The 16204-nt window shown below is 40.3% G+C and overlaps 2 protein-coding genes across 3 annotated transcripts in view; one reads left to right on the top strand and one right to left on the bottom strand.

The window, feature by feature from the left end:
• The first annotated feature begins 236 nt into the window (after positions 1–236).
• Positions 237–16204, top strand: part of LOC101864041 — a 59505-nt gene continuing 43537 nt past the window's right edge. For both annotated transcript variants that reach the window (XM_005090554.3, XM_013086660.2), the window contains exon 1: positions 237–918. The gene's annotated coding sequence lies outside the window, so the exon portion shown is untranslated. The remainder of the gene's footprint in view (positions 919–16204) is intronic.
• LOC101854770 (uncharacterized protein K02A2.6-like) lies at positions 10708–15256 on the bottom strand. Its single transcript, XM_005090603.1, has 3 exons — positions 15124–15256; positions 12400–12957; positions 10708–11993 (listed from the first exon to the last, which is right to left on the bottom strand). The coding sequence occupies exons 1-3, from the start codon at positions 15254–15256 to the stop codon at positions 10708–10710; spliced, it is 1977 nt and encodes a 658-aa protein (XP_005090660.1).

The following is a 16204-nucleotide window of genomic DNA, read 5'->3' as shown; positions in this document are numbered from 1 at the left end:
TGCACACACATACCTAACATCCCCACCCTTCCTCTCATCTGATATCAAAAGTATCGTTTAACACTTTTTAAACAAAGAAGTTAGGCTATTTGTTATTTTAGTGTGGTACTGATTTCCTTTTTTAAAAGCAGGAGCCGAGATAATATCTATATTTAAACAAAAGTAACAGTAATAAAGAAATGGTAAAAAAATAAAGAAAGAAGCATAAATCCGTCTGACCGAACAAATGCTTGGGTGTCGATAAAAACAATAAACATATTAAGGTATGTACTTGATATGCAGATACCTAGACTCTAGATCTTGTTCCACAAGATACAAGTTTGCTTGACATTTAATTTGAACACCCACCCGGTACAATGGAAAGCAACCTACACCATTTATAATGAGAGCGCGATTCTGACTTCTGAATATTGACCAGTATATATATAGTCCTTGAGCATAGGGTAACTTAAAAAAAACTAACAATAGTTAACGTGATATCATAACGTGGCATTCAATGCGCGAGTCTTGCAGCACGCAGCACGATTTGACCATAGTTTCGCTTTGTGAAAGGGCTCCTATCAGGCACGCGTTTCCTGCCCCAGTGCTGCATCCATTCTTGGCCTTGTGTTTTTGGCTTGTTCGGTAATTGGACATTTTTTTCTCTATGTCGTGCAAATGTATCATTATTTCATTTTCAACAAAATTCACTTATATTGGTTGATTTTGCAACTACTGATTATTTGGATTCTGTTTACACCATCTGAAATGATATTTCTCTGTCATGCATAATTGCATCCCGACTTTTGCGACATGAAACGCCATCTCGAATTGCCATTCATCCGGGGTTGAAAAGGCTACAGACGTCCTCCTATTGTTTGACTGATTGTCTACGTTTGGAAGCAAAATGTTAATTTAGCATTTCCAGGCGTTTGTACGGTAAATAAATTAGTTCTAGTTAAATTCTGAGTTTAATCATCGTCTGCCTTTGCCATATGTTTTGCCATACGCCTCGTTATGTTTGCCTCTCATTCAGACCGAAGTGGACATTTTGATTCGGTTTCAGATTGAATTTTGAGTCTTTCGCCAAGCCTCCTTTACCTATTATAGATTCTAGAGATGTTAAATCTAATCAAACTTGAATCTAGATCAAGAGTAAACGGCATAAACTTTACTAAACTAGTGTCAGTGATAGTGTTGATCAGGCTCTTGAAGAATTGAACAGGGAAAGAGGAAAGAGGAATGCCATCAATTTGATGCCCACTTATTTGGTTGTGAATCTGTTGATTTTGTCAGTTTTGAATTTTGGTCTTGTCTTAGTCTTGTGTAGATCTAGGCCCCTAGGAATCTAATTGTAATATAATACAGGACAGGTGAAGCCTTCTCTAGATTTCTACCTGAAACATGTTCAAGACAGAGAATAAAGTTCAGAACTCTCTGCTAGAAATCTGTATCACCCGGGGTGAGAATAAAAATACGATTGACCTCTCACCCCACGTGAGACTTGCCAGCGTGTGAAACAAGACCTGTTTTTTCTAATTTCGGAATACTGTCTATCGGTGTGGATTATCAAATTGACAAAAGCAAAGAAAAAAGGCAAGCGCTATTTGCAACGACGCGTTCTGAATTTGAATAGCTCCCGTGCTGCAACGCGGCCACCTCTATTCTCACCCGGGATGAGAATAGTGCAGGCGAGTCTTTTGGCTATTCTCACCCGGTGCGCGTTCACCGTTATAGCCTAGATCTAGGCCAACAAATTTTGCGTTCACCCTAAACCACAGAATTCTACACTGTGATAACAGAAAAATTGTAGAATTCTGTGCTGTGAACAAACGTTCCATTACAACTGTACTTGTAGCCTACTAAAAGCGTACAATTTTGTCTGTGGGCAGTGGAGAGAGAGAGTGAGAAAGAGAGAGAACAAAACAAAATGGCGACCCGCGTAGTTCGGCTCGATTCGAAAAGTTAAATAGCCGTAGCATCTTTGTAGACAACCAAATTAATTTACTTTTGTGTTTTAACATCATTTTTTAACTTTGTTTTGGTCAATTTGATCGTCCTCACCGATAGACAGTATTCAGAAAGAGACAGAGAGAGAGAGAAGAGGGGAGGAGTAGATCTTGCGAGAACTTCCGGGCGGGTGAGAATAGCCACTTTCTTGCAACGCCGCGTTCTGGCTCCCATGCTATTTGAAACGCCAGTACTAGAATTAGATCTAGAGTTAATCCTGTGGTGCGATATACAGTATAATAAGCAATCGTTTGTGGATATCTCTGGAAGTTACAGGTCGATCTTCATGATTTTTTCACCAGAAGTTGGAAAAACTTCCTCTCTATACGGTGTAGCGCAATACTGTAACAGCAGTTTAAAATTTATATATATATATATGTTGTGGTGGTGTTTGTTTGGTATCGTGTGTCTGTTTGGTGCGCAAGGTGTCTGTTTGGTGCAACATATATCGCCTGGTTGGGTGCGCAATAGTACCATGTTTACAGCTCTAGATCTAGATCTAGCTCTTTTCTGACACTTTTCATCTTTCTCTATCCTGGCCTTGTCTTCTTTCCTTGCAAGAAGTTCCTGTTCTGACCATTATAACGGAAGGCCAAGGTCAATGAAGCGTGTTCTTTTTGAGAGCTGTGCGCCCCCTAACAGGAGATTTGCTTACACCGTGTGTATGTGTTTTGATAATGGATAAAAAGAAAGGTGCTGTGGACACAAGAAGGGGAAAGAAGAAAGGCCATCGTTATTCGGACTCGAGTCCAAATAAAATTTTTTCATATTCGGACTGGAGTCCGAATAAAAAAATTTCTTATTCGGACTCGAGTCCGAATATGAACAAATGTTATTAGGACACGGTCTGGAAAAAAGGAAGGTATTTTTTTACTTTCCCTCCCGTCTCACACTCAGCTACCAATTGTCTATTTTGTACTAAATATTGATGCGCTGAACACGAATATCAACTTCATTTCCGTAGCAAATTAATAGTTTTTGAAATATTTGATTGTTTTTAACCGAGATAGACATGCTTTGGACCAATCGGGGGGTTCCAGGAGGGCCTGCCCCACTGGGGTAAAAGAAAATCGGGGGGGTTACAGGGGGGCATCCCCCCCTGTTTTTACCCACAGTTTGATATTTTACAGTTAGTTAGATTTGAAATTGTCTTGAAAATAATTGCTTTGAGACAGTTTTCGTGGCTTTATGTGTGATCTGCAGCAAACAGTACAGCAGTTTGACCCCTGAAACAGTGCATCTGTGTGCGGGAGTGAAAGTAAAAATTTACCAAAAGGAAGTGTCTTCGTTCTATAGATCTAACGTTCAGTGCTTCCAATTTTCCGCCATTTTTTAGTTTTCCCCACACTTTATCTGCCGATCCGATGCCCGCCGTCTCATTGATACGCCCCCCCCCCCCCGCCCCCCATGTTTCCCACTTTCTTTGTTGTAGAAAAAGGTAAAATTGAAGATTAGCAGATCACCTGGCACCTGCATATTATGAGCTGTGTTAAAAAAAAGGCCGATTCGTTCAAATTCACAAGCCTATGTCATCTCGATTGTTTTACCAAGAAAAAGTTGTGTAGCTGTGTAGAGCCGAGCATATGGCAACTTTTGATTCCACAGATGAGCGCACAATTCATTACGTGGATCTACGTCAAGACTAGCTTATTATTGTAATGATCAGTTGCCAGGGGGGGGCTGACGCGTATGCGACGTTCAACGCCCGGACCGATAGTGCCCCCTCCCCCCTCCCCGACACGCACACAGCCACACGTGTGCAGGCCGCCCATCCGACCCCGACACACGCTAACGAGCCATCTTTAACTTTAATTGCTTCTGATGACCTCTTGACAAATAAACATTTATTAGAAGCGCTATAACTTTTCAGGCTGGCCTCAAATTCATCATACGATAAAAACTCGGCTCCTGCACAATTTAACGCCATTTTGCCCGAAGTGATCCCGGTCTCTACCTAGCCAAAGGCGAGTCACGAGTGATGCAGGACAGGAAGCCGGAGTCACGAGTCACAGGAAGTCGGAAGTGATGTCATGCTGGACAAGAATCAGAGTCCGAATAACATTTTTTCATATTCGGACTTGAGAATTATAAGACTATACCTAGACTAGTATTTTTGAAGGAAAAGGACAAAAAAGAAGAAGAAAAAGACCTGAAAAGAAGAAATTGAAAAAGAAAGGTGCTGTGGACACAAGGAGGTGAAAGAAGAAAACAAGAATTAGACTATACCTACTACCTAGACTAGTATTCTTAAAGGAAAAGGACAAAAAAGAAGAAGAAATGACATGAAAAGAAGAAATTGAACATTTTGGAGATTAAATTTCCATATATATTAATTAATTTTGACATGAATACATTAACTGATCATCTTCCAATGGCAATATAATGCGTCCAAATGGAAGGAAAACAGTCTGTTTCAGTGCACAATGCAGGTCATAAAGAAATAACTTAATAAGTAAAACAACCAAAGGGCCCAGAAGCCACACTATCAATGCCAAATAGCAAAAAAGCCGATATTGCGCACCGAAACGGACTGCTCAAATTTGGTCTGCTTCAGTGCGCAACCCTACATTCTACGATACATTAGAGCTAGATTAACTAAAAGTGCTAAATAATCGACTACTCAAGCGCTTAGTAAATTCACCAATACCGGTTACGAAAACCATTAATATGACTGGGCAAAACTTTTCGACACCGTAGATTCAGGTGTGTTGACAGGAACCTCCAAAACGAAAATGAAATAAGCTGCATTCTGCGCATGCTCACAGAAAGTGACCTCGTTTTCGCTGTTCTTATCCAAAACAAAGCAGGAGACCGGGGGTTGCGCACCCAAACAGATGCGCAGTGACGTGGGTAGACTCTAGATGTAGTAGCCATCGTTTCTACATGATGATAATACTGTAGTTCTGCCTGAATTGTGGAAGCTTTCTCAGTTTTTTGATAAACCTCCTAGGATTTGACTCCTTTTTTTATGACATTGTCTTATTCCGATCAATATTGGGTAGATCTAGATCTAGAAAAATCTAGATCTAGATTAGATCTAACAATTGTTTCTGACATTGTTTGCACAAAAGTAGACGTCTTGTTCATCTCTCAAAATCATTTATATTATATCATTTGAGTTAGAGTTTGAGCAAGTTTAAGTCGAAAGACGCTTGGATAACAATAACAAGACGGTGCAACCCGAACTTTAAGTTAGGCCTAGAGAACGTATACAAGCTGTCTACTGTCTACGGTCTCTAAGTCTAATGTTCAGTGCTTCCATGCGTGGCATTGAGTCCCGGTCCCGGGAGTTGTTTTTTTTCCTTCTCCTGAGCCTAAAATTTTATAAAAAAAAAAAAATTAGACTCACAGATCAAGGAAAGCCACTACTGAACTTTAACCAGACCTAAATTGGTAAAAGGAAAAGTATAGGCTATACTAAGGCCTACTTTGTACAGAGCTCCTCTTGGGGACAAAACCAAAATGTGCATGCTTCATCACTACATTAAAAAAAAAACAACTACAAAGCGACAAGATATATTTATGGGAACAATTTGTTGGTCAGTCGAGAAGAGGACAACAACAACAACAACAAAATCCCGAAAAAAAACAAAAACGTCCAGGACCGGGATCGAACCCACGCTAGAAAAATAATGGTTTGACTTCAAGCGCAGACGCGCTGTCACTTCGGCCGTTAGAACTTCCGATAACGAAGTGCAGATTAAGCTTAATATTTTACATACACGGCAACACGGCGTTTTATTTAGCCCTGGCGCTAATCGCAGCGCGGCGTTGCAAATAGGCACTTCCAAGAAAAAAATGACGTAAAGAAGCTAATTTGGTCGTCTACAAAATCTCAAAATGCTACTTTAGCTATTTCACTTTTCAAATCGAACCGAACTACGGGGGTCACCATTTTGTTTTGCCCGTAAGTTCTCGCAAGATCTACTCCTCCCCTCTCTCTCTCTCTCTCTCTCTCTTTCTGAATACTGTCTATCGGTGTGGACGAACAAATTGACCAAAACAAAGTTAAAAAGTGATGTTAAAACAGAAAAGTAAATTAATTTGGTAGTCTGCAAAGATGCTACGGCTATGTAACTTTTCGAATCGAACCAAACTACACGGGTCGCCATTTTGTTTTGCCTGGAAGTTCTCACGCTACTCTTCTCTCTTTTTTTCTCTCTCTTTCTCTCTCCCTCCTGCCCACAGACAAAATTGCAACACTTTACAGTAGCAACAAAAGAGCGCTGGAACGTTTGTTCACGGCACAGAATTCTACAATTCTGTTGTCACAGTGTAGAATTCTGTCGTTCAGGGTGAACGCTACACTGGTTGGCCTAGGCTATAAAGGTGAGCGCACACCAGATGAGAATAGCCAAAAGGCTCGCCTGCGCTATTGTCACCCTGGGATGAGAATAAAGGTGGCCTTAATACGCTCAATACTCTTTGTCTGGTGTGGAAGCCTTCTTTTTACCCAGAAATTGCAAGAAATTTCTTTCCTCCGGAGGGTTTGATCAAAGGCCTTCCTTGATCGAAGACAGAAAATGTTTGCTGCTCAGCTGATCTGGATGGCTGCCCTGTTCATGTGTGCTACGAATGGGACAAATGCAGTGCCATTGCGCACAGAGGGCATGCACTGACAGAGTTGGGCTAACCTTGGTTAAAGCTTTAATTTGAATATTATACATCTATGTGAGGCAGCGTGGTGAAATCAGGCCCTCGTCAAAATAATGAAATAGAAGAAAACAGTATTTTTCTTCCTGTTTGACAATTTTTATCAAATTTTTGTACTTTGGTTCAACACCTTTTACCTGTCCCTTTAAGTAGGTACCACAAGCGAAAATTATTTTTTTTTAACCATATTGATGTTTGAACCTTAGGGGTTCAACACCTTTTACCTGTCCCTTTAAGTAGGTACCACAAGCGAAAATTATTTTTTTATAACAATATTGATGTTTGAACCTTAGGGGTTCAAATCTACTCAAGAACATTAAAAAGAGAATATTTTTATCAAAGTCCATCAATAAACAATCGAGAATATGGTATTTTAAAGTTTTATTTTTGAACGATACCTTTTCAACTGCGACTTTCAACCATGTTTGAGGTGTTCTAAAATACAGAGTGCATGATCAAATCAATGAAAACTTTGTTTTTCCCAGAGCTGTCAACACAAATATTGATCTCTAAACCAAAGCATGTTAGATTGACTGGTTTCCAAGATATAGGCCTTAAAAAATTGACTGGTTTCCAAGATATAGGCCTTCAAAAATTGAAAAAAAAAATGTCCAAAATATGTCATTATGTGCTCAGAACCCTATTTCAACCTCTTCCAAATTAGTCAAAACTGCCTCCTCATTAGTGAAAAGCACACAATCATTACAAACACATGCAAAAACGTAGCTGAATTTTTTTCAGACCTCTCTGACCATAAGTAACTTTTCTGGACTCCTCTGAAGTGGGCTTCGGTGCAAAAAATTCCTCTTGGAAAAAAAATTAGGGGAACTCTGGTACATCCTCGGGCAAAAAGCATCACAACAAGTGAACAAATCAAGCTACAGGGCTAAATCATACATCAAATTAAAGCTCAATGCAAGCTCTACGAGGCCAAAAGAAAATTGTTTACTAAAACCTCTCATCACACTCCATAACGGCCCTTTAATGCCCCAAAAAACCTGCCATTATTGAGTGAAAATTATAATGTTTGCCGACTGGAAAAAAATTCGTATAAAATCAACAAATTGTGCTACAAGGCTGCATTATATATCAAGTTAAACCTCTTTTCAGGCGGCTCTGTACAGTGAATTAGTTTATAGAAAGTAAAAACCTTCCAAACATTTTAGAAATGGACAATAATGTGAAAAAAAGTCATCAATATTGGTTGAGAAAATTAAAATTTCTGCTCAGGGGCTTTAAAAATTTGAATTTAATCAACATACTGTTTCTGCCGTGGTTCATCTTATAGATCTAGTTCTAGATTTATATTTATCATTTTAGCTGAGAAAGAAACCAGTGGCCGGGGAAATACAATATGTGTCCAGTAAGTGGATGGAAGAAAGAGGGTATGGGGGGGGGGGGCATTTTTCCTATTATCAGGTGACATCTAAGTCTAACTAAGTCTAAGAATACATAAAAAAGGCTGGTTCATTCAATAATTGAATATCCACACCAATCAAAAATGTAGATCTAGCCTTTTTGTTTCAAATTAAATGCTAAACAATAGATCTACGAATATTTCCATTGGTAACACTAACACCCAGTATCCCCCTTCCGAGTGTTTAGTTTAGTGTGTGATGACATGTTACTATAAACAGAACTCCCAGTTCAACTATTCAGGGCTTTATTCTTTCACTTTGTCGACCAGAGATGCTTAGATTTTGATGCATTTAGAATAAATACGGTGTTCTTAGTTGAAAAGACAGCAAAAATACAACCATGAAGCGATACATTTGTATAGATCGCAATTAATTTGCTATGAGGTGGTGAAAATGTAGGTCGGCGTGATTCCCACCAAACAATAATAAATCCAACCAGCAAGTGGTGGCAGATTAGTATTATTTTTCAAAACATGATATTCATAAGTATCCTAAAAGAAAATTATGATAATATTTTACATAAATTGACGAACAGATCCGACGAATGTTTCTTTCACTGAACCATCAATAATCGTCTGCTGGTTGGGTCTAGTCAGAGGGGGCGGCAATGTGCGATGGAACAGCCACAATGGCAGAATAACGATCTCCCGAAAGTGGTTGTTACCCCATTTCAGAAAAAGTAATATTTCTACTTTGTGGAACGTAGTTGGCTTTTCTAAACGCATAAGCTTGATTGTAGAGATGTCTAGGAATATGATCCTGGCACGGATAGCTCGATTTGTGTCAAATTTCATATTTTAAAATGCTTTCTTTGTCTTTACATCGTACCACTCATGCTTTCGGCTCGGAATAAAAACAATAACCTATTCTCCTGAAATCCCAGATTTTTATGTTTCAAACTGCAAGAAAATTCAATGATTCACGTCTGAGAAATTGAAATTTAAAACAAGTACCCCCCAAATCTAAGCGCTCAAAATTACGAGACGGTTGAGTTTTCCCGTGTTAAACTTTAGTCAATTAAAAACTAAATATGCTATCATAACAGTTTCTCGTTCACCATGGAGAGGGAAAGACACAGAAAACAGTGGTATCATTTTTATTAGTGTTTACAAAAATTAAGACCAGCTATTAGTTGAATGAAGTTGTCCAAAACTGGCTTCAGCCTTGGCTGTCTGCCTTCAAAACGGGCTGTCTGCAGTACCTACTTTAAGAATACTTTGCTGTGTGCATTTTACTGAAACACGTAGATTAAAGACACAAAAATTGTGAGTTTTCAGTTGACAAGAATGTTGTGTATTCTACTTGCGAACAGTCCAAGAACACCAACAACATTAAACATTAATAAATGAAACAACGTCTCGGGTTGTGTTCCAGAGTTTAATATAAGACTTAAACTTTACATGACTGTGGCTTGTGCTGCCGTAAGCTAGACTTCTTTGTTGTTGTTCTGTGTATGTGTGTGTGTGTGAGTGTGTTACTCTTTTCTTGCTCTCAACGATACCGATATACTGACCATTACAGTACTCGTTATGGAATACGTTATGGAATACTGAAAGTGGGTACTTATATTATAATGTTACCTTATGATTACTCTACTTTACAACATTCCTCCCTTTCTTAAAAATTCAAATCTTTTCAAAATAGTTACGTGTTCTTTAACCTATCATGGACATTCATAATTGGTTATTCTAGCCTTTAGGGCTGGATCCTGCTCGTCAAATTTGAGAGTGGCGATTCGCGATTCAGTGGGCTTCAATGAATCGCGAGTACGCGAGCGCTCGTGGAGCAGTGGCGGAACACTGACTGAAACTGAACAATGTCATATCAACGCCTCTTGGCGAGCGCGGGTCCCACTTTTACAGTTGTTCCGCCATCCTCTCCGCCCCACACCCTTTGTTGCACTGCTCTATCAACTGACCTCAATTAGTGACCCCCATAAATTCCCCCCCCCCCAACCCCACCATTCGCTAAAACAATGGCTCCATAAAATTCCTTCTGTCTATTGGTTGGACCCCGTTCATTTTGTTTTAATAGGGGGGTTGGACTATACCATCTTTTGTAAAATAAGGGGAGCCATACTAAGTGTTCCGTTCCGTTCTTGCGCTCGTGACTCGACTCAGCAGTAAGTTAAACAAGCCACAAGGTGGTGACAGCGACAGGGGAGTGAATCGGGAATCGTTTGGCGATACTGTTCCGCGTTCCGCTGAAGTGAATCGTGAATCGCGTTCCGCAGGAAAGAGTGACGATTCAGTTCCGTTCTCGCGCTCGTGACCCAGCCCTACTAGCTTTACTAGTTCTGTAACAAACTTGATCGAAACTTTTCATTTGAATTCTATTACAACTGACTTCTTAAGATCTGTGATAGGCTTTACTTTGTTTCACTGACAACAATGGTAAGGTAATATTATTATGTGCACATTATGATGCAAGGAAATTAATCCCTTATAACTTGTAACAAAATTATCACTTCAGAGGTAAGTCCCTTGGTATGATTTGTTTCATGTCACTAATACTAAATAGCACATCTGAAATTAATTCACTGAAAATGTTTATCCTTAAAACAGTCCATTCACTTTTATGTAGTTAAAATGTCCATTTTTTCACTGAGAACGTTTATGATTATGACAGTCCATTCACTTGAGTAGAGTTATAAGTCCATTCTTTGAACTGGTCTTCTGACACGTTTTGGGTAACGTCTTGGTGGTGATCGTTGTGGTGACGCTTGTCCTTGAGTGGCGTCTTGGTTTGTGTCAGGGTTAACACTTGATGGTGGTACCGTTGGTTCCTCATCCTGACCCATTGGTAACATTGGGACGGTAGGTAGTGGAGGCGGTAATTCGTTGATATCTGCAGTTGAGTCTGGAGCAGACTGCAGCTGGTTGATATGACAGTGTCGCACCGTTCCACCTACACGAACAGAGTAACTGTGGGTTTCCAGTCTTTGTAAGATCACTCCGTTTGTCCATCTGTTTACACCTGGCCGGTAGTTTCTGACTTTGACAGTGTCACCAGGCTGAAATTCACGGAGGATTTTTCCTTGTGCCTGAGCTTCTTGCTTGTGACGCATCTTAGATACGAGATCAGGCTTCATCAGGTCCAACCGGATTCTTATCTTCCTTTTGAATAAGAGTTCTGCTGGACTTTTGCCAGTCATCATGTGAGGCGTTGTTCGGAGTTGTAACAGGATTTTGGACAATCTTTGCGGTCCACTTTGTCCTGGGCTCGATGATTTCATAAGTCTCTTAAATGACTGAACAAGTCTCTTAGCAGATCCGTTTGTTGAGGGCATGTAAGGCTGTGATGTTATGTTCTGTACACCATTTTTCTGAAGAAATTCTTCAAATTCACTTGACCTAAATGGTGGGCCATTATCACTGACAAGTGTGACAGGCAATCCATGAATTGCAAAGATCTGTTTGAGCACATCATTTGTTCTCTGTGCTGTCGTTGTTGTCATAGGTATTACTTCAGGCCATTTTGAGTAAGCATCGATCAGCACGAGATATTTCTGACCTTCGTACTCCCAAAAATCTACATAAATCCGTTCCCATGGGTTTGACGGAAACGTCCATGCAAATACTGGAGCGGCTGCTGGCATGTTCTTCCCTTCTGCACATCTGTGACAGTCCTTGACCATTTTCTCAATGTCTAGATCTATCTTTGGCCAATATACATATGAACGAGCCATTGCTTTGGTTTTGTTCATTCCGAGATATCCTTCATGTAGTTCATATAGTATTCTGTTTCTATACTTCTGAGGTATGATCACTCTCAGGCCCCACTGAAGAACTCCTGCCTCTGTGGTAATCTCCTCCCTTCTTTGAAAGAATGGCTTGACATTGTCATCCTCTGAGCAATTTGGCCATCCAGTCAGTGTATATTGCAGCACCTTTGACAATACAGCATCTTTTCTTGTTTCTTCTGCAATGTCAGCTGCAGAGATCAGATAGGCATGTCATTGATGTAAGAAAAATAGACTAATTTATCCCTTTCCTTCTCTGACTCTGTTCCCTTTTGTGGCAGTCTTGACAGCATGTCTGCATTGCAGTGATCTTCACTTCTTCTGTACTGGATTTCATACTGGTAACTGGTGAGTTCCAATGACCATCTTTGGATTCTGGCAGCAGCCATCGCTGGTAGGTTTGTCTTTGGTCCAAAAATCTTAAGAAGAGGCTTATGATCAGTGATCAGCGTGAAGGATCTTCCGTAGAGGTATTGGTGAAACTTGCGGATTCCAAACATGATTCCTAGTGTCTCCTTTTCTATCTGGGCATAATTTGTTTCTGCCTTTGTGAGAGTCCGCAAAGCGAAGGCGATCTAATAGGCCTTTCTTCTCCACTTGGCATTTTGTGGGAAATCACTGCTCCTAGTCCCTTAATACTGGCATCAGTTGCTAGGATTAATGGTAACTGCGGGTCGTAGTGTACTAGCACTGTCCTTGAACTGAGCAGTTCCTTTACTTTGCGAAATGACTTTTCACATGCATCAGACCATTTCCATTCTTTGTCTTTGTGAAGCAATTCATTCTGCGGTTTTAGAGTTGCTGATAGATTAGGTAAAAATTTCCCATAGTACTGAACTCCTCCAAGAAAACTGCGAAGTTCTTTCACATTTTCTGGTCTCAGTGCTTCCTGCATGGCTTTGATTTTGTCTTCTTGAGGATGCAGACCTTTCTCATCGATATGATGTCCTAGGTAGTCAATGCTATCCTGAAGAAAACTGCACTTTTCTTTGTTCAATCTGACTCCATTTTCTTCCAACCTCTGCAGAACCTTATCCACTGTTTCCATATGTTCCTGTTCATTTGACCCTGTGATTTGAATGTCATCAATGAAGACTTGTACACCTTCAATTCCTGCTAGCATTTCTTCCATGTGCTTTTGGAAAAGAGCAGGTCCTGAGGCAATTCCATACGGAAGTCAGTTGTACTGAAAAAGTCAGACGTGAGTATTAATTGTTACATATTGTTTGCTGGCCTCATCCATAGACATTTGATGGTATGCCTGAGTCATGTCTAGTTTTGTGAACTTTTGACCCTTGGACAAATTTGCAAATATGTCTTGAACTGTTGGAAGTGGGTACTGGTCTACTTTCATGGCTGGATTTACTGTGACTTTAAAATCACCACGTAGTCTCAATTTCCCATTCGGTTTGGGAACCACCACGATTGGAGCTGCCCACTCACTGTGTGTGACTTTGGTGATGATCCTTTTTTCTTCCAGGCTTTTAAGTTCTTCCGCCACCTTCGGCTTCAGTGCATATGGCACTGGTCTTGGCTTGAAGAATTTTGGTTGGGCATTTTCTTGCAATTGTATCTTTGCCTTAGTACCCTCCAAGACGGAATAAGACAAGACGGGACAACAGCCTCATTTTCATTCCAACTGGCTCCCCTTGGTAACCAGATAGGAAGAAAGAGCACACTGTTCAACTCGCTGAAATAGCTGCCTTCTTTGAATTTCATAGTGGCAGTTTGGCCTTGGTTTTTTTTCATATAAACTGTTTGGTATCTATCTTGACAGGTTTTTGTTCACATTTTGAATATAGTGAATTGAGAAATTTAAGGTTTTTATGAACGGAAAGCGGTAGTGGGCTGGACATGTTCAGTGACATGATGATGTAGATCTAGGAGTTTACGAAACGTAGAAGTAGATTAGATCTTACAGTTTAAAAACGACAGAACAGCCAGTGGTGCTCTGCAATGAACTGTTGTCCAACAGAATATACAATAGATTGGATATTTTTTAAACTAAAGATACGGCCACTGCTAGAGTCCAGCAGTCTAACTGTTGACTAGATCTAGATCTAGATCTAGATTAACTACACAGCGAGCTGTTCCCCAATGTCAGAATCAATGATCATGAACTGAAGCTAGGAAACAATGGCATTCCTGTAAAATAGCGGTCCCGTTTGCACTTAATCACTCAAGGCCTAAGTGCCCCTGTGGTAATTTTTACATGTTTCTTATTTAGATTTAGGCCTAGATTATAGATATCTAGAATCTAGATCTAGATCTAGATCGATCTAGCTATCTAGATCTAGAAATAGATTATCTTTGCTATCTAGATCTAGATAGAATCTAGAGATATCTAGATCTAGATCTAGATCTAGATCTAAGTCTAGATCTAGATTCACTCCCACATGACAATAATGGCCGTCATGTAAACATTAAACGGGACCACAATTGTACAGGTGCACCGAAAAAGAAACCATTGAAACAAGCACAGAAGCTCAAGTAGATCTATATACTGTTGATATGATAGTATGAATCAAGTTCCATGATATAGATCTAGAGTGTCTCCGCCAATTCTCAGACATACCGCTAGTCAAGAGTCGCCCTTCGGTCATTCGCCAACCACTTAAGGGCCTAGATCTAGATTTCTAGATCTACTTTCTGAACTGCACACTCTTGGCTGGGTGCACAACAAAATCTAGACTCTCTAGATCTAGATAGGCTACGTTTATCCATTAAATACTCTCTCTCTCTCTCTCTCTCCCTCCCTCCCTCCCTCCCTCTCTCTCTCTCTCTCTCTCTCTCTCTCTCTCTCTCTCTCTCTCTCTCTCTCTCTCTCTCTCTCTCTCTCTCTCTCTCTCTCTCTCTCTCTCTCTCTCTCTCTCTCTCTCTCTCTCTCTCTCTCCTCTCTCTCTCGGCTAAAATATATTAATTTTAGAGGTCTTGGCTAGACATACCGCCAGAGATGATCACAGTAGCCTTGCATTGTAACCAATGTAAACTATCGCCAGCCCAGCGAGTTATACGCGCAGCTGGCAAAGTGGGAGGCGCCTGCGCTTGTCACATGACGTAAAGAAGAGTTGCCTCGTCTTGTCTTATTCAGTCTTGGGTACCCTTCAGCTCTCCTAGTCCTGGCAAGAACAGATTTTTATGTTTCTTCAACACCGAGTCAAGGCTGTTTGTTGTTGAGAACACGTTTGCCCATCTAATTTTTAACTTTTCGTTCAATCCAGTCTCTTCCAAGAATTGTTGTATGGTGTGGTACTTTTGCTACCAGCAGTCTTAGATTCACATTTTTGCCTGTGGCACATTTCACTGTCACCATCACTTCACCTGCAAGGGTAATGACTGTTCCACTAAAGGTCTTCAAAATCTGTGCACTGGGCTTGAGTTTCATGTCAGGAAATTTTTCTTTGAATGTTGTTTCTGGCATGATGGTTACACCTGAGCCTGTGTCAATTTCCATTTGGACCCTCTTTCATTTATCATTATTTCTGTTTGAAATGCATTAGTTTTTGAGTCTTTGCTTTCAGTGGTGAAAATGAATTCTTGTTCTTCTTCCACTACCATTTTTGTCTCTTGGCTTCTGTTTCCTGCTTTGTTTCTGCAAGCTTTGGCCAGATGACCTTTCTTGTTACAGATATTGCAAGTGTAATCCTTGTATTTACAGTTCTGAGCTATGTGGTTATCATAACCGCATCTGTAGCTCTTTTGCTTATATTTAGCCACTTCTTGGACTTTGGCTCCTCTTTGGCTTATTTTGGCTCCTTTTTGGTTGGCTATTGCTCCTTTTGCTTGACTTTTCTTCACAATGTGAACTTTGCTTTCAAATTGTTCATTTAATTGTGAGGCATTACGTTCAGCACTCTCCATTGTTTGTGCCATTTCCACAGCTTTTTGCAAAGTTAGCTTCTCAACTTGCTGTAACCGCTGCTGTATATGCACACTTCTGAGTCCACACACAAATTCATCCCTAGGACTGTCTTCTAAAAAATTTTCAAATTGACAGTGCTGTGAGAGCCTTCTTAGATTTGCCAGATATTGAGAAATGCTTTCATTTTCCCTTTGGGATGCTTTATAGAAGTTAAATCTCTCATTTGACAAGTGGTTTGGGTTTATAGTGTTTGAGTAGTGCTTCTTTTAGTTCAGAGTAAGTCTTCTCAGCAGGCTTTGCTGGGGAAATTAGGCTTTTTAATACCTCGTAAGTCTTCCCTCCAATCAAACTGCTGTCTTTTTGCCTTCTATAACATCATTTGCCACGAAATATTGTTCTAGTCTTTCAGTGTATGATTCGAGATCGTTGTTCTCTGGATCGAATTCTTCGATTCTCCCGAGAGTCGCCATGACTTTCAACAGCGAGTACGATTTCTGGGCGAAATGCGCAGCGTGCGTAGATAGCAGTCCAAGCAGTCAA

The sequence above is a fragment of the Aplysia californica genome, unplaced genomic scaffold (assembly GCF_000002075.1).
Source record: "Aplysia californica isolate F4 #8 unplaced genomic scaffold, AplCal3.0 scaffold00019, whole genome shotgun sequence".
NCBI lineage: Eukaryota > Metazoa > Mollusca > Gastropoda > Aplysiida > Aplysiidae > Aplysia > Aplysia californica.
Note: the sequence above shows the minus strand (reverse complement) of the source record. Positions and strands in the feature narration are given on the sequence as shown.

Bases quoted from the DNA above. Each gene is read 5' to 3' on its own strand.
- LOC101854770 (XM_005090603.1), bottom strand. From the start codon at position 15,256: ATGGAAATTGACACAGGCTCAGGTGTAACCATCATGCCAGAAACAACA. The intron at 12,958-15,123 runs GTGAAGTGATGG...GAATTGCCTCAG, and splicing joins AACAGTCATTACCCTTGCAG to GACCTGCTCTTTTCCAAAAG. The intron at 11,994-12,399 runs GTGGAGAAGAAA...TGATCTCTGCAG, and splicing joins GATTTCCCACAAAATGCCAA to CTGACATTGCAGAAGAAACA.